Raw genomic sequence first — 13645 nt, 5'->3', positions numbered from 1 at the left:
CAAGAACTTGAGAAGAAGTTAATGCAGTTCTGGACAGGAATAAATGTTGTGAATGCATGACATAATCAAAGTTATTGTAATATTTTAAAAGTGTGTGATGTTTCTCTGGCCAGGCAGTGTGTATTGGAGTGAATAATTGGCGGTGTGTGTTCATGACTGGCTGGGTTTACTGGAGATTAGCCAGCGGCGTTAGCGGTGGGGAAGTGTGAAGACCTGCTAAAGTCATCATCATCTAAAGTATTCCTCCGAGACTGAAGCAGGGTCAGCGCGGTGTCACCACAATACCTGCATCACGGAAATTCAATAATGATGCATTTAGAGAACACAGGCATCCAAATCTCTCCTGGAAACTGTGTTTATTAATGTAAGTTGTATTTATTAAATTGATTTGAGGTTTATAGTGAAACAAAACACCAGAAAATACTAGAAAACTCTCCAACAGACTGCAGAAAACAACAGCAGCATCAGTGAAACAGAACAGCAGAACGATGGAGCGCCAGAAAAGCACAGGAGTTTTGTTGTTATTTTACCATAAAAAACTGAGAAAAGAAGAACCACAGTGCTGCTTTTGTAGTCCTGTAACATAATTCTGACCTACTGCTGAACCGTATCTGCTGTTTGACTGCAAAAACTAAAATCTTAGCAAGTTAAAATAGTCTGAAATCTAGTTAAAGTTTCTGACTTTCTCATTTTAGCATCGTTTTCAGAATTTTAAAGATACAATTAAAAATTGTACTTTTTCCTATTTTTGAGTCACTTAAGCTACTGAAAGTGTCTTATTTTGCTGGCAGATATTTCCTTTTGTTCTAAGCATTATTGCTTTTATAAAACAAACAAAAAAATAGTTCAGTGAAGTAAGCAAAAATATCTATATTTATCAAATTGAAAACCTCTGGAATATAATCAAGAGGAAGATGGATGATCACAAACCATCAAACCACCAAACTGAACTGCTTGAACTTTTACATCAGGAGTAAAGCAGCATAAAGTTATCCAAAAGCAGTGTGTAAGACTGGTGGAGGAGAACATGATGCCAAGATGCAAGAACTCTTAAAACTCAAAACTCAATGAATTTCAATTAATGAGTTATTTAATTAATCATAAAAAACAATGCATTTAAATATTATTCAATATATAAATATATTTATTCAATATATATATTCAAAATATATATATTTATATAAATATATTTATATAACTATATTTATCTTTCTCTTGGATGCCCTTTGAGACAGTTCTGGTCACTGTAGTGTGATGGATGAGCACAAAACGGTGTAAAGAGACACCAAACGCACTATTTAGGGAACTCATGTTGAAAAATGAATTAAGCAGTAAAATAAGACACTTTTAGTAGATTAAATCACTTAAAAAGCGCAAAGAAGCTAGAAATATGTTAGAAGAAGTTATTTTCTATTATAATATTACCTCGATAATCTTAAAATTAGAAATACATGATGTTTAGATCACATTAAAGAGGATTTCACTTGATAAGGAATAATTTTTTGCAGTATAATCACAAATTTCAGTAGCTGCGCTTCAGAAAATAGAGTACAGACAGACGAACCACCATGTCCTTCTGTCCTTAACCACTTAATCATCATCATACTGTAAAATAAGCAGCAGGATGGGAATTCCAGAGATGTATAGGGGTCTTGGAGGAGAGGGGGGGGGGGGCTTGTGGCTTTTCACTGTGTGGAAAACAGTTTATCCATCAAACACTCAGTGGAGGGACACGGACCCCTGAGGTCGGCATGGTCTGTTCAGCAGAAACGCAGTGAAGGTAGAACAGAAAGTCCATTATGCCGCCAGAAAACAGAATTTTAGCATCTATATTTGAGTCTGTATTTAGAATTGCAGGTACAATTTCAGAAATCCTAATAAAATATGCTAGGAAACATAAAAACACCATATAAGATGATCTTTATCTCCATTTTTATACAGAGTGAGAGACGACTCCTCTCTCAGTACAAATAAAATAAGAAATATGCGAGCCGTGCACTGTGGAGCTTTGCTATCATAACGACGGGAAAAGTACACATTGCGCTTATCGAAACGCAAAACAAAAGGCATATACTAATTCTCTTAATTGATCATGGTTAAGCTTTTTTTTGGGCATAATGTGAATTAAGAGCCAGGTGAGCTCTGACTTTGGCAGATTGCTATTTTAATGGTGCAGCTACCTGGACGTGTCCTACTACTCTGTTTACAAAAGACAGGAACATATATAACATGTAACAGTTGTAATACTCATTAAATGTATTATCTTTTTACATACATGAAGTAGACTAGTATGTTTAAATGTTACTTAAGTACAGTATATTTAAAATAGTTCAATTTTAGTACAGTTAAGAACTAAAGTTTTTAGGTACTATTTTTATACATTGAAAGTATAATAAGTACAAAAAAAGTTGTTGCATTTTAGCACTCTTTAAACATACTGATTATATATATATATATATATATATATATATATATATATATAATGTAGCTACAAGAACACTTTAGAGCACGCTGTATATTTTCTTGCTATATGCTATGAATAAAGGGTTTATATAGGATAGACTGGGCATTTCATTAGCATCAGCACATTAGCTGGGGGAACCCTCACACTGGACAATGCATACTTCAGTGTCTGAGCCTCAGTGACGCCGAGGAGCTTGAAAAGCCATTTCCTCTCTACGCTACTGAAAGACCACAGACTAAAGCTGGGGGGCGGGACTGAGGTGCAGTCAGTCAGAACCTGCTGAGGACGAGGAAAATACAGACGAACATTAACATTAACCTCCCTAACGGCAGCTGCTGTGGGGGGGGGGATTCTAGCAGGAAATGGTCTTTGATTTAAGGTGCATGTAAAATTATTCTATATTTTTTTTACAGAATCTCAACACTGGCAACAGCATCTCTTCTCTTTATGAAAATACACCCAGCAAAAGTATTCACTTGTCCACCTTCACATGCAGAGCACAATAATTGATTGTGGTGACGGACAGTTCTGGTGGAAACAGGAGAGTTGAGGTGCACATTGAATTCTGCGTGATTTGATCAGCCGTGGTTTTATGTTTTTTGGATACAATCCGGGTTAGCACCCGAACATCCCTTTCAGACAGCTTCCTCTTACAGCGTCCACAGTTAATCCTGTTGGATGTGGTTGGTCCTTCTTGGTGGTATGCTGACATTACCCTGGATACCGTGGCTCTTGATGCATCACAAAGACTTGCTGTCTTGGTCACAGATGCTCCAGCAAGACGTGCACCAACAATTTGTCCTCTTTTGAACTCTGGTATGTCTCCCATAATGTTGTGTGCATTGTAATATTTAGAGCAGAACTGTGTTCTTACCCTGCTAATTGAACCTTCACACTCTGCTGCACCCATTGCATCTATAACAGCTTCAGTTGTTCTGTTTCAGGCTTTCCACAAGGATTAGTAGTGTGTTTATGTGCTGTTATTTTACACTGACAGAGCACAGAGTCGCTGTCATTCACTGTGTTATAATATCACTGACAGTTGGCTGTGGAATCTTTAGTAGTGAGTAGTGAAATCTGTGTTAAATCTCAGGTTCAGGTTTATTAAATTAAAGTTTGTGCTTATTTCGACTCACCAGTGACTCCAGTGGCGTGGGAAGGCTTGCCCTCTGAACTTCCTTTGATGGCCTGCACAGATATCTGGTACTCTGTTCCCGGGTTTAGACCTATAAAAAGGAAATAAAAAACGGAGGACAGCGGTGAGAGACTATATAAACTAATCTCTCTGTTCAAACCAAATTAGAATTTTAGGCATTAATAATTCACATCATTTTAAAAGAAAAGTGTATTAAGTATATGTTTTACAAGTAGATTGATTCAGTAAAAATAAATGAAGTATAGTTTATTAAAATAACTTATTTACTCTGTGTAACTTAATTTAAGTCTTGAAACCGAGTTGAAGTTACTTAAATTTATCTGAAATTAAATTTACTTAAAAAAAAGCAAATGCAGAAAGTTACGAAAAAGTTTAGGTGCATTTTACGCATCATTTGTTAGTGTAATTTCTGACTCTCTATATCTCTAGATAACTGACCTACGATGGTGTGCATGGTTCTGGCCTCCTGAGTCCTGGCCACGTTCTCCTGCTCCTCCAGGCCAGCGGGGTCAGCGTGGCGCAGTTTAAAGAAGTCCACCTCAGCCTCAGGGTTCTGCCAGTCCACCTGTATAGAGTCCTCAGTCTGACCCAGCACGCGGAGTCCTCCCACACCCGACAAATCTACAAAAAACAGGCCAAGAAATGCTTTAAAAACGGCAAAATCTACACAAACAAGACAAATAACCAAAAACTGACAGTGTCTCCATGTGGAGCGTCTTCCTGATCTTCAGAAACAGATGATTAACACATTTCTCACGCTTTAATGGAGGCTAAAGCTCTTCAGAAGATCCAGGAACAAAACCACAGTCACTCGCTTTAGGGCTCAACACACATCCTTACATTCCACTGCAAACAACCATCCCAATAAAACCCCATCTGCTGCATTTTAAACTTTTAATTCACTCTGCACATGCTGGATAACACTGAACAATAAAAAGCGAATATTCATGGTAATAATAAACAAAAAAAATACGGAACACATTAAACTTCTCAGCGTAAAACCTTTATTTTTCCTTTTATTTTTTTATCTATTAGTAATAATTATATTTAATCTTCTCTAAACTCTTTATGTGTTCTTTTGTAGAAAAATAGATATGAGAGATACAGCTCTGAAAAAAATGAAGAGAGCACTTCATTTTCTGAATCAGTTTCTCTGATTTTGCTATTTATAGGTTTATGTTAAAACTAAGATAAGAAATAAAAATAATAAATGGCTGAAATAACAAAAAAAATTGTTTTTCAAACCTTAAATGATGCAAATAAAACAAGTTCATATTTGGTGGAATAACCCTGGTTTTTCACCGTTTTCATGCATCTTGGCATGTTCCCCTCCACCAGTCTTACACACTGCTTTTAGGTTTGAGTTCAGTTTGGTGGTTTGATGGTTTGTGATCATCCATCTTCCTCTTGATTATATTCCAGAGGTTTTCAATTTGGTAAAATCAAAGAAACTCATCATTTTTAAGTGATCTCTTATTTTTCAGAGCTGTTTTTAGACTTTTTTGTCATTATATTGTCACATTTATCACACAAGTCTGTATAATAACTAAACCCATCCTACAGTAGATCATGATTTACAACACTAAAAAAAAGAACAGTTAAAACCTGAATTTAGCCTAAATAAATTTTACACATTCATGCATGCAAATCATAAATATTTTTAATATATAAAAAAGAAAAGTGTGATTATAGCTGATAGGTATTGTGACAGTAGGCGGTGAGCTGTGATTGGTTGATGGTTGATACCTGTAGTGGCGGTAATGCGGTCGGAGTCGCTGCTGACGCCCTTGATGACGGCGTACACCTGTACGAGGTAGGTGACGCCGGGCTTCAGGCCGGTGATCAGGTAAGTGTTCTCTGTGTTCGGCACCTGAACCTCCTGCACAGACCTCTTATCTCCCTCGGGATGGTAGGACAGTACGTAGTACTCGGCTCCCTGCACGCGCTCCCACTCCACCAGCAGAGACACGTCCGTCACCGTCACCAACCGCAGGCCCTGCGGACCCAACACTGCAGGGGGCAGGGGCTTACATTAATTACACCAATCAACACCAAGCTACATTAACCTGAATTCAACACAGAGTCAAAAACACACAAACAGTAGCGTTGGACACATCCAGGTAGCTGCGCCGTTAAAATAGCAATCGGCCAAAGTCAGAGTTCAGAGTCACATTATTCTTACAGGGAATGATGAGCAAGAGACTCTCTGATTGGTTTATTTTACGTCACGCACAAAATGAACCACACCCATCATTAATTAAAAGAATTAGTACATGACTTTTGCTTTGCGTTTCGAGCCGCGCAAGGTGTACTTTTCCCGTCTTTCCGAAAGCAAAGACACATTCACACTGTTAGTTAGTGAGCGTATAAAAGGGTTAAATCCGCTTCCGTAAGATGCACATTTTAATATTTAGTAAAAAAATCATATTTGCAGAATTCCTCCTGACTTTGCGATCAGTTTTTTTAGCAGAACTGGTAGAATTTAGTTAGTAGGTTTTTCGGCACCGGGCAAACGTTTTAAGCACAGTGCACTTATTTTTAATAAGGTTGAGGTCAGGACTTTGGAAAAAACATTTGAAACATGGTGTGTGTGTGTGTGTGTGTGTGTGTGTGTGTGTGTGTCGGGGTCATCGTCCTGCTGGAATGTTCAGTTGTATCTGTCCAACTGATAGTTTAACGATATGTAAAATAATTCTGATGGAGGTCTCCCACCATCTTTATTATTCCATCTACTTTTATTATTCCATCCACTTCTCTGAACGGCTGCTTCAGCATTCTTGAGGTTGGAAGCATCAGCTCTGATTGCTCCAAAACATCCATCTGATTATTGTGGCCAAAACACTCAATCCTTATCCTCTGACAATGAAAAGGAGAAGAAAGAAAAAGAGCTTTTTTATGGTTTGAGTGGTTTAGCTACCAGTTTTAGCTGTGGTTTGGAGGTGCTGAGCTTTTTACTTGGCAATTTAAAACTGGCTTGACTGTAGACGGTAACACTGCTGTTCCACCAGCCTTCAGTTCTCAGCAGGACTTAGCATCTTAGTTTGAGTAAAATGAACATTGTTGTTTTATTCTATAAACTACAGACAACATTTCTCCCAAATTCCAAATAAAAATATTCTCATTTAGAGCATTTATTTACAGAAAATGAGAAATGACTGAAATAACAAAAAAAAGATGCAGAGCTTTTAGACCTCAAATAAAGCGAAGATAACAAGTTCATATTCGGTGGAATAACCCTGGTTGTTTTTTAATCACAGTTTTTTTCATGCATCTTGTCATCATGTTCTCCTCCACCAGTCTTACACACTGCTTTTGGATAACTTTATGCTGCTTTACTCCTGGTGCAAAAATTTAAGCAGTTCAGTTTGGTGGTTTGATGGTTTGTGATCATCCATCTTCCTCTTGATTATATTCCAGAGGTTTTTAATTTGCTAAAATAAAAAAAAATCATCATTTTTAAATGATCGCTTCATTTTTTCCAGAGCTGTATATAAATATATATATGGATCTATATGCAGGGAGTAAAGTGGCTCGGGGGGACGGGTTTGAGTGCAGAGGAGACCACATTAACCAGGGGAAAATTCACAGCATGTTTGGAGATTGTTTCACATGCAGAAAGAGCAGGAAGTTAAATGTTTTCCTTCCATTTAACAGAAGCTTTTCTATCCAGTGGCAGTTCCATACTGTCGTTCCTGCCTCTCTCTCTCTCTCTCTTTCTCTTCAGCCACTGCCAACAACAATTTCTCCATTAAATAACTTTTTTCTGACAAAACACCGACAGCATGAATACATCAGCATCAAAGAACTGGAACCAGCAAGCGATAAAACCAGAATATATGTCCTCACTAACTAAAATTAATTCCAACAAAGAAATAAATCCCATGATCAACACATATTTAAAGTTCTTCTTCTGCTAAAATCCACTTTTTCTTGTTGTTTGTGAAACACAGCAGGTCTCTCTGAGTTGTTTATGATGCTGCACATCATAGAAACTCTTCCTCAACCTCTTCCTCATTGTCTGCAACAGCGAATAAAATAAAATATTCAGAAAAAAACGAGTCGATCAGGTAAAGCACCGTGTCTACATCAACCCGTGAATTAATATCTTAGTATTCATGGCCCCGCCCACCTCAGAGCTTAGCTGCTGCGGAACCGAGACTTTCTTGTTAGCTAAAGAGGAGTTTACAGCTCTGTTTACACAGCTAGTTAACATTAGCTATCTTGTGTAAGTAACTATAGGTTTAAATCGGATCTCCGGTGGATTCTGCGTTTTACCCAGACCTTAAATAAACACTAAGGAAGCACAGTTTGACAAGGTAGCTCAGCTCGACAGAAGACCGGTCAAAGTGGATGTCCACTTTGATCAGATTTTATGAAAGGAATCAATGGTATGGCCTCGCGACTCTTTATTTTAGTTAGCACTTAGTGCTGTTTCTTTACAATTAAGGCTGTGTCTCTGAAAACATTTTGTCCTTTGTATTTTAGAAGCAAAGGCAGGTTTCGTTCTCTGCTGCAGTGCTGTTAGCCAATCAGAGGCGATACGCTTGCATGTATGAATATTCATGAGCAAGAGCCGAAATCCTGTCTTTCTTCAGAGACCACTAATTCAGTGAATTAAAGCAGGGCTATACAGAAACACCGGAGCACTTTTTTTTTCACAAAAAAAAATGGCATCACATGGCATTCATTCATACTAGAGACACAACTAGACATTTTAAAATAAATCAAACAACGATGGAATGAGATCTATGAACTTCAAATGAAAGTTTATAATATAAAGTTACGAGAGCAGATTTAGAACCAGAGAAACAAAAAACGCTTTTAGGCCAAAGTAGCCACTTCGATAAAAACACGTAGCTTTAAGACATTTTTAAAATAAATTAAAGATGATTTTCTATGCTTCTGTTTAGTTCAGGTGACCCAATTTCATGCGTATGGTAGCGGCACAGCGCTGGCGTTTAGCTTGGGGTCTGGTTTATGCCGTGCCCGTGGATAAAGTGCAGAAGATCAGCAGGGCACATTCAGTACGCAGCCTAAAGCCTGAAGCACATCTGCACACGTTTGATGTTCCGCAGTGAAATGTGCAGAAATGCAGCAGCTCTTATTATAAAGCTCCCAGCTGTTTGATGATTAATCTCAGTCATGATGAGAGGATTGGCTTTTCCTCCTCCCGGGTCTCATGTGTAACACAGCTTCAGTGATTGTGGCTTCTACAAATATTTATAAAGACGTTAAAACGGTAAAACCAGCCCCAGCGTGGAATTTAAAACTAGAATCAACAACTTTAATGAGCCTCATGGAAAACACTGAGGAGCAGCAGAAGATTTAAAGGTCACAGTTTCGTTTCACTAACTGATTATCTGCCTTTTTTTTAACTTTGCTGCTAACGTTAGCACACTGGCTACCGGCTCCCAGCCTCATTCAACATCTCTCTACAACATTAGCACCCTGGCTACTAGTAAACAGCCTTATCCAACATCTCTGTACTGTTGTTAGCACACTGGCTAGCAGATACCAGCCTCATCCAACATCTTTCTACTACCGTTAGCACACGGGCTACTATCTAACAGCCTCATCCAACATCTCTCTACAACGTTAGCCTACCAGATAGTGGCTACTGACCTTGATGAATATTGTTATTTTATTCTAAAAACTACAAAAAAAACATTTCTCCCAAAATTCCAAATAAAAAGATTGTCATTTAGAGCATTTATATGCAGAAAATGAGAAATGGCTGAAATAACAAAAAAGATGCAGAGCTTTCAGACCTCAAATAATGCAAAGAAAACAAGTTCATATTCATAAAGTTTTAAGAGTTCAGAAATAATCAATATTTGGTGGAATAAACCTGGTGGTTTCTATTCACAGTTTTTTTTTCATGCATCTTGGCATCATGTTCTCCTCCACCAGTCTTACACACTGCTTTTGGATAACTTTATGCTGCTTTACTCCATCTTCCTCTTGATTATATTCCAGAGGTTTTACATTTGGTAAAATCAAAGAAACTCATAATTTTTACATGCTAATTTTTTAGGGCTTTATGTATATATATAAATATAATGTCCTTTAAAGGTGGTAAAATGGTGTTAAATGGTGTTAAACCATTACACACATGACTGACAGTTTAAACCATCAAGTACTATGATGGCACCACTTAGTGTCAAAGCCGTGACGGGGTAATTACTGTAACGAGTTCATTATCATCCATAGACCCAATTACGCTGTCCCCTAACCCAGTAAAGCTCACTCACAGGTGATCAGAGGAATGATGGCCTCGGGCTCTCGCCATTCACAGTATTGTTTTTTTGGAGGATCTAATATCCCTGCATTCCTGCTCTGAGGCTGTGTGTGTGTGTGTGTGTGTGTGTAAGGGAAGCTGGAGATCAGTGCAGCTCTGTGTGAGTTGTAGAGATTGGACAAAATCATTAAGTTTTAAGTGAAATATGGATATTTTTAATAAAAATCATAGCCGTTCTAATCTCCTAAATACTCGCCCACCAATTAGACTTTAGTAACTAAAGTTTCTGCTTTATTACTCCACACGGTGGCGCTATAATCTAATAAATAGGGCTTATAAACCTGTGGTGAAGAATATTGTTTAATTCTGTGAATCTGACACCAATAAATGCATAATTAGTGCTATTTGATTATTTAGGAGTATTTGATCCTCTTCATTAACACAGATGCTCTAAAAGGCACTAGTGACATTAAATATATACAGCAAATCTATATGGCTATAGATAAGTTATACAGCTCTGGAAAAAAGTAAGAGAGCACTTAAAAATGATGAGTTTCTTTGATTTTATTGAAAACCTCTGGAATATAATCAAGAGGAAGATGGATGATCACAAACCATCAAATCAACAAACTGAACTGCTTGAATTCATTTTTGCACCAGGAGTAAAGCAGCATAAAGTTATCCAAAAGCAGTGTGTAAGACTGGTGGAGGAGAACATGATGCCAAGATGCAGGAAAAAAAAACTGTGATTAAAAACAAACCAGGATTATTCCACCAAATATTGATTTGATTTCTGAACCCTTAAAACTTGTTTATAAATATGAACTTTTGGTTTTCTTTGCATTATTTGAGATTATCTGAAAGCTCTGCATCTTTTTTTGTTATTTCAGCCATTTTTGTAATCTCATTTTCTGCAAATAAATAAATGATCTAAATGAGAATATTTTTATTTGGAATTAGGGAGAAATGTTGTCTGTAGTTTATAGAATAAAACAACAATGTTCATTTTACTCAAACATAAACCTGTAAATAGCAAAATCTTACCCATAGAGCAGTCGTCCCCGAAGAATCCCTCATCACAGACGCACTGTCCGTCCACACAGCGTCCGTTGTCCTTACAGTCCCCGGGACAGGTCCTGATGCTGCAGTCCTCCCCGGAGAATCCCTCGAAGCACACGCACTTCCCGTCCACGCACTGTCCCTTGTCTTTGCAGTCGTTGGGACACAGCAGCAGGCTGCAGTCGTGTCCGGTGTAGCCGGCGTGGCAAACGCAGCGTCCGTCCACGCAGTATCCGTTATCATTACACTCGTCCGGACACGAGGACACGGAGCAGTCCGGACCCTCCCAGCCCGGGTCACACTTACAGCTGCAGGAATCCTGCTGGTACGTCCCGTGTCCACTGCAGCTGGTGTCCACACCTGAAAAATACCAGCCCAGCCAGAATATACAGATATTAGAGACACTGTAATAGCCCCCTACAGTTTTTCTTCCAGGATTGCCCTCTATCTTCCCATCAAATCTGACAGCATGATGCAGCCGCCACCATGTTTCACAGTGAGGACAGTGTGTTAAAGAACTGTTTGTTTATAAAATATCAGAATTGTGGTAATTTGTGGTAATACCTGAGCCTCCTTTACAGCAGCCCTGAGCACACTGGGTCTTCAGGTAGGTCACCTCCTCCTCCAGACCGTTGAGGCGGTACATCAGAGACTTAAACTCCTCAGAGTCTGCGCAGCCGCAGCCGCCCGACATCAGCCTGATGTTGTGCTTAAACACGATGTCATTCTCCCCGTCCACCGTCACCACCTGACCCCCCGAGGCCTGGTCCTGCGACAGCAATACAGCCTGCGGGGAGATATAATATATAAAACATCCTTTCTAGATAAATATATAAATATATATATATGATTATTGAAAGCATAAACATAAAATTGATCTAGTTTTAGCCCAGTTTATAAGGCTTTATAAACTGTAAAAGCTAATGAAAGTGCAGCATTGTATTAAAACTATAAAACGTAAAACGTGTCAAGCAGGCACAGTTTCACAGAATAAACACAGAATAAACAGAATAGCCTGTTATATGTGATGGGATCTTGGAAAAAGCCGCCACATGATGTCACCTAAAACCCTTTTTTCGAGCTGTGTGGGCTTTTTACATTTTGATGCATTATTTTCAGGGACTTGGCTTTTCTTTCTTTTAACCTTATCCATCCACCTTTTCTTCTTTCTTTTCTACATTTTCTGCTAAAATTAACAATTCACTCAGTGTTCTTTGTTGGCTTTCAATGATGATCTCATGCTCGAAAATCATGCAATTGTGCACCATAGATTTCTAAAATAGGGCCCATAGAATCTAACAACTAACAGCAGGGGGCATTTAGTCCATTTGTCAAACGTAAATTTCACAATTTACGTTTGACAAATGGACTAAATGCCCCCTGCTGTTGTTAGTTGTTAGATTCTATGGGTCCTATTTTAGAAATCTATGGTGCACAATTGCTTGATTTTCGAGCATGAGATCATCATTTTCACACATGGATTGAGAGAGAGTTCACCACAGAGTCCAGATCTTAACCTCATTGGGAATCTTTGGGATAAAGTGCTGGATGGAGAAAAGCTGCTTTGTGCAGCGGTTGGTCAGACTCTACCATCATCAATGCTGCTGCTGCAAGATCTTGGTGAAAAATAAAGTAATGCAACACTGGATTGAAATGAATAAATCTTGTGATGTTGCAGAAGCTTATTGAAACAATGCCACAGTGAACGCATAAAGCTGCAATCAAATCTAAAGGCGGTTCAACCAAATATTAGAGTGTTTTCCTATTTTTTTTTTGTGCAGTCAGTTCACTACACAGATTATGTCCGGTTTGGGTTTGTGGAGATACTGGATTTGGGTCACGTTTACCTGCTGCGTTCACCTTCAACCCCAAAAGTAATGCTTAAGTTTGGGAACTTGAACGTTTCAACAGTTGCACTCATTCCTACCTGAGAACTCTGCTTACAGTCCGAGTCGATTTTGTACACGTGGCTAAACGTGACTCCTTTCTCCGAGTTTTCCGTCAGCGTGACCTGGAAGACTCCACATACCAACCCCAGCAGGAACCAGCCTCGCCTGGTGAGCATGGCCTGTTAAAGAAACACAGCAGAATGTTTTTTCAGTGCAGAACCACACGGAGCTCCAGAAACGAGCCTTACATCATAATATTCCATGCATCCTTCACAGGAATGCCCTTATTATTTTATATTAGTGGATCATGGCCTGTTTTTTAATTGCGTTTAATAAGGAAATATATAAATTCAGTAAATACAGAAGCTGTATTATATTTAACAGTGCGGGATCTGTTTTATAGAGAAATGCCTGATGATCCTGCAGCAGGGTTTAACTTTTTGCCGTTTAGTTTGGCCGGCAGATTCCTCTGGAAGCTTTAATTATACGTCTGCAGCCGCAGCAGCTCTGGAAGCTTTTCTAAATAAATTGTCGCTCCTAATGGGGCAGTGATGTCATTTAAAAATCCTTTTTTAACTTTTGAGGGTTATGCAGTACTTAAACTGTGTTTTAGTGGAAGAGAAAACTCTCTGTATGTAAAAATATCTCAGTGCATTTTCATCCTGAGGGAATTAAATGTTTAAATATATTTTAACTTACTGCCCAATCAGTGAGTGTGTGATTCAGTGTGGTCTGGGAAGAGGGAACATCTAGATTGGACATTTAAAAATAATTAAGATTAAAAATTTGATAAATAAAATTCAGTTTTATTAAGTTTAGTAGTCAGATTGCTAAACTAT

The 13645-nt window shown here is 38.4% G+C and overlaps 1 protein-coding gene across 4 annotated transcripts in view; it reads right to left on the bottom strand.

The window, feature by feature from the left end:
- tnn (tenascin N) overlaps window positions 1-13645 on the bottom strand; it is a 33002-nt gene that overhangs the window by 11639 nt on the left and 7718 nt on the right. For all 4 annotated transcript variants that reach the window (XM_022677748.2, XM_022677749.2, XM_049481915.1 and 1 more), the window contains exons 2-7: window positions 12845-12985; window positions 11482-11704; window positions 10903-11277; window positions 5367-5630; window positions 4059-4241; window positions 3601-3690 (exon numbers count right to left, since the gene is read on the bottom strand). In XM_022677748.2, coding sequence (XP_022533469.2) covers window positions 3601-3690; window positions 4059-4241; window positions 5367-5630; window positions 10903-11277; window positions 11482-11704; window positions 12845-12982 — 1273 coding nt within the window. In that variant the 5' untranslated portion in view covers window positions 12983-12985. The remainder of the gene's footprint in view (window positions 1-3600; window positions 3691-4058; window positions 4242-5366; window positions 5631-10902; window positions 11278-11481; window positions 11705-12844; window positions 12986-13645) is intronic.

Source organism: Astyanax mexicanus, chromosome 8 (genome assembly GCF_023375975.1).
Source record: "Astyanax mexicanus isolate ESR-SI-001 chromosome 8, AstMex3_surface, whole genome shotgun sequence".
NCBI classification, from domain to species: domain Eukaryota; kingdom Metazoa; phylum Chordata; class Actinopteri; order Characiformes; family Acestrorhamphidae; genus Astyanax; species Astyanax mexicanus.
The sequence above is the reverse complement of the archived record's forward strand: the minus strand, read 5'-3'. Positions and strand labels throughout refer to the sequence as shown.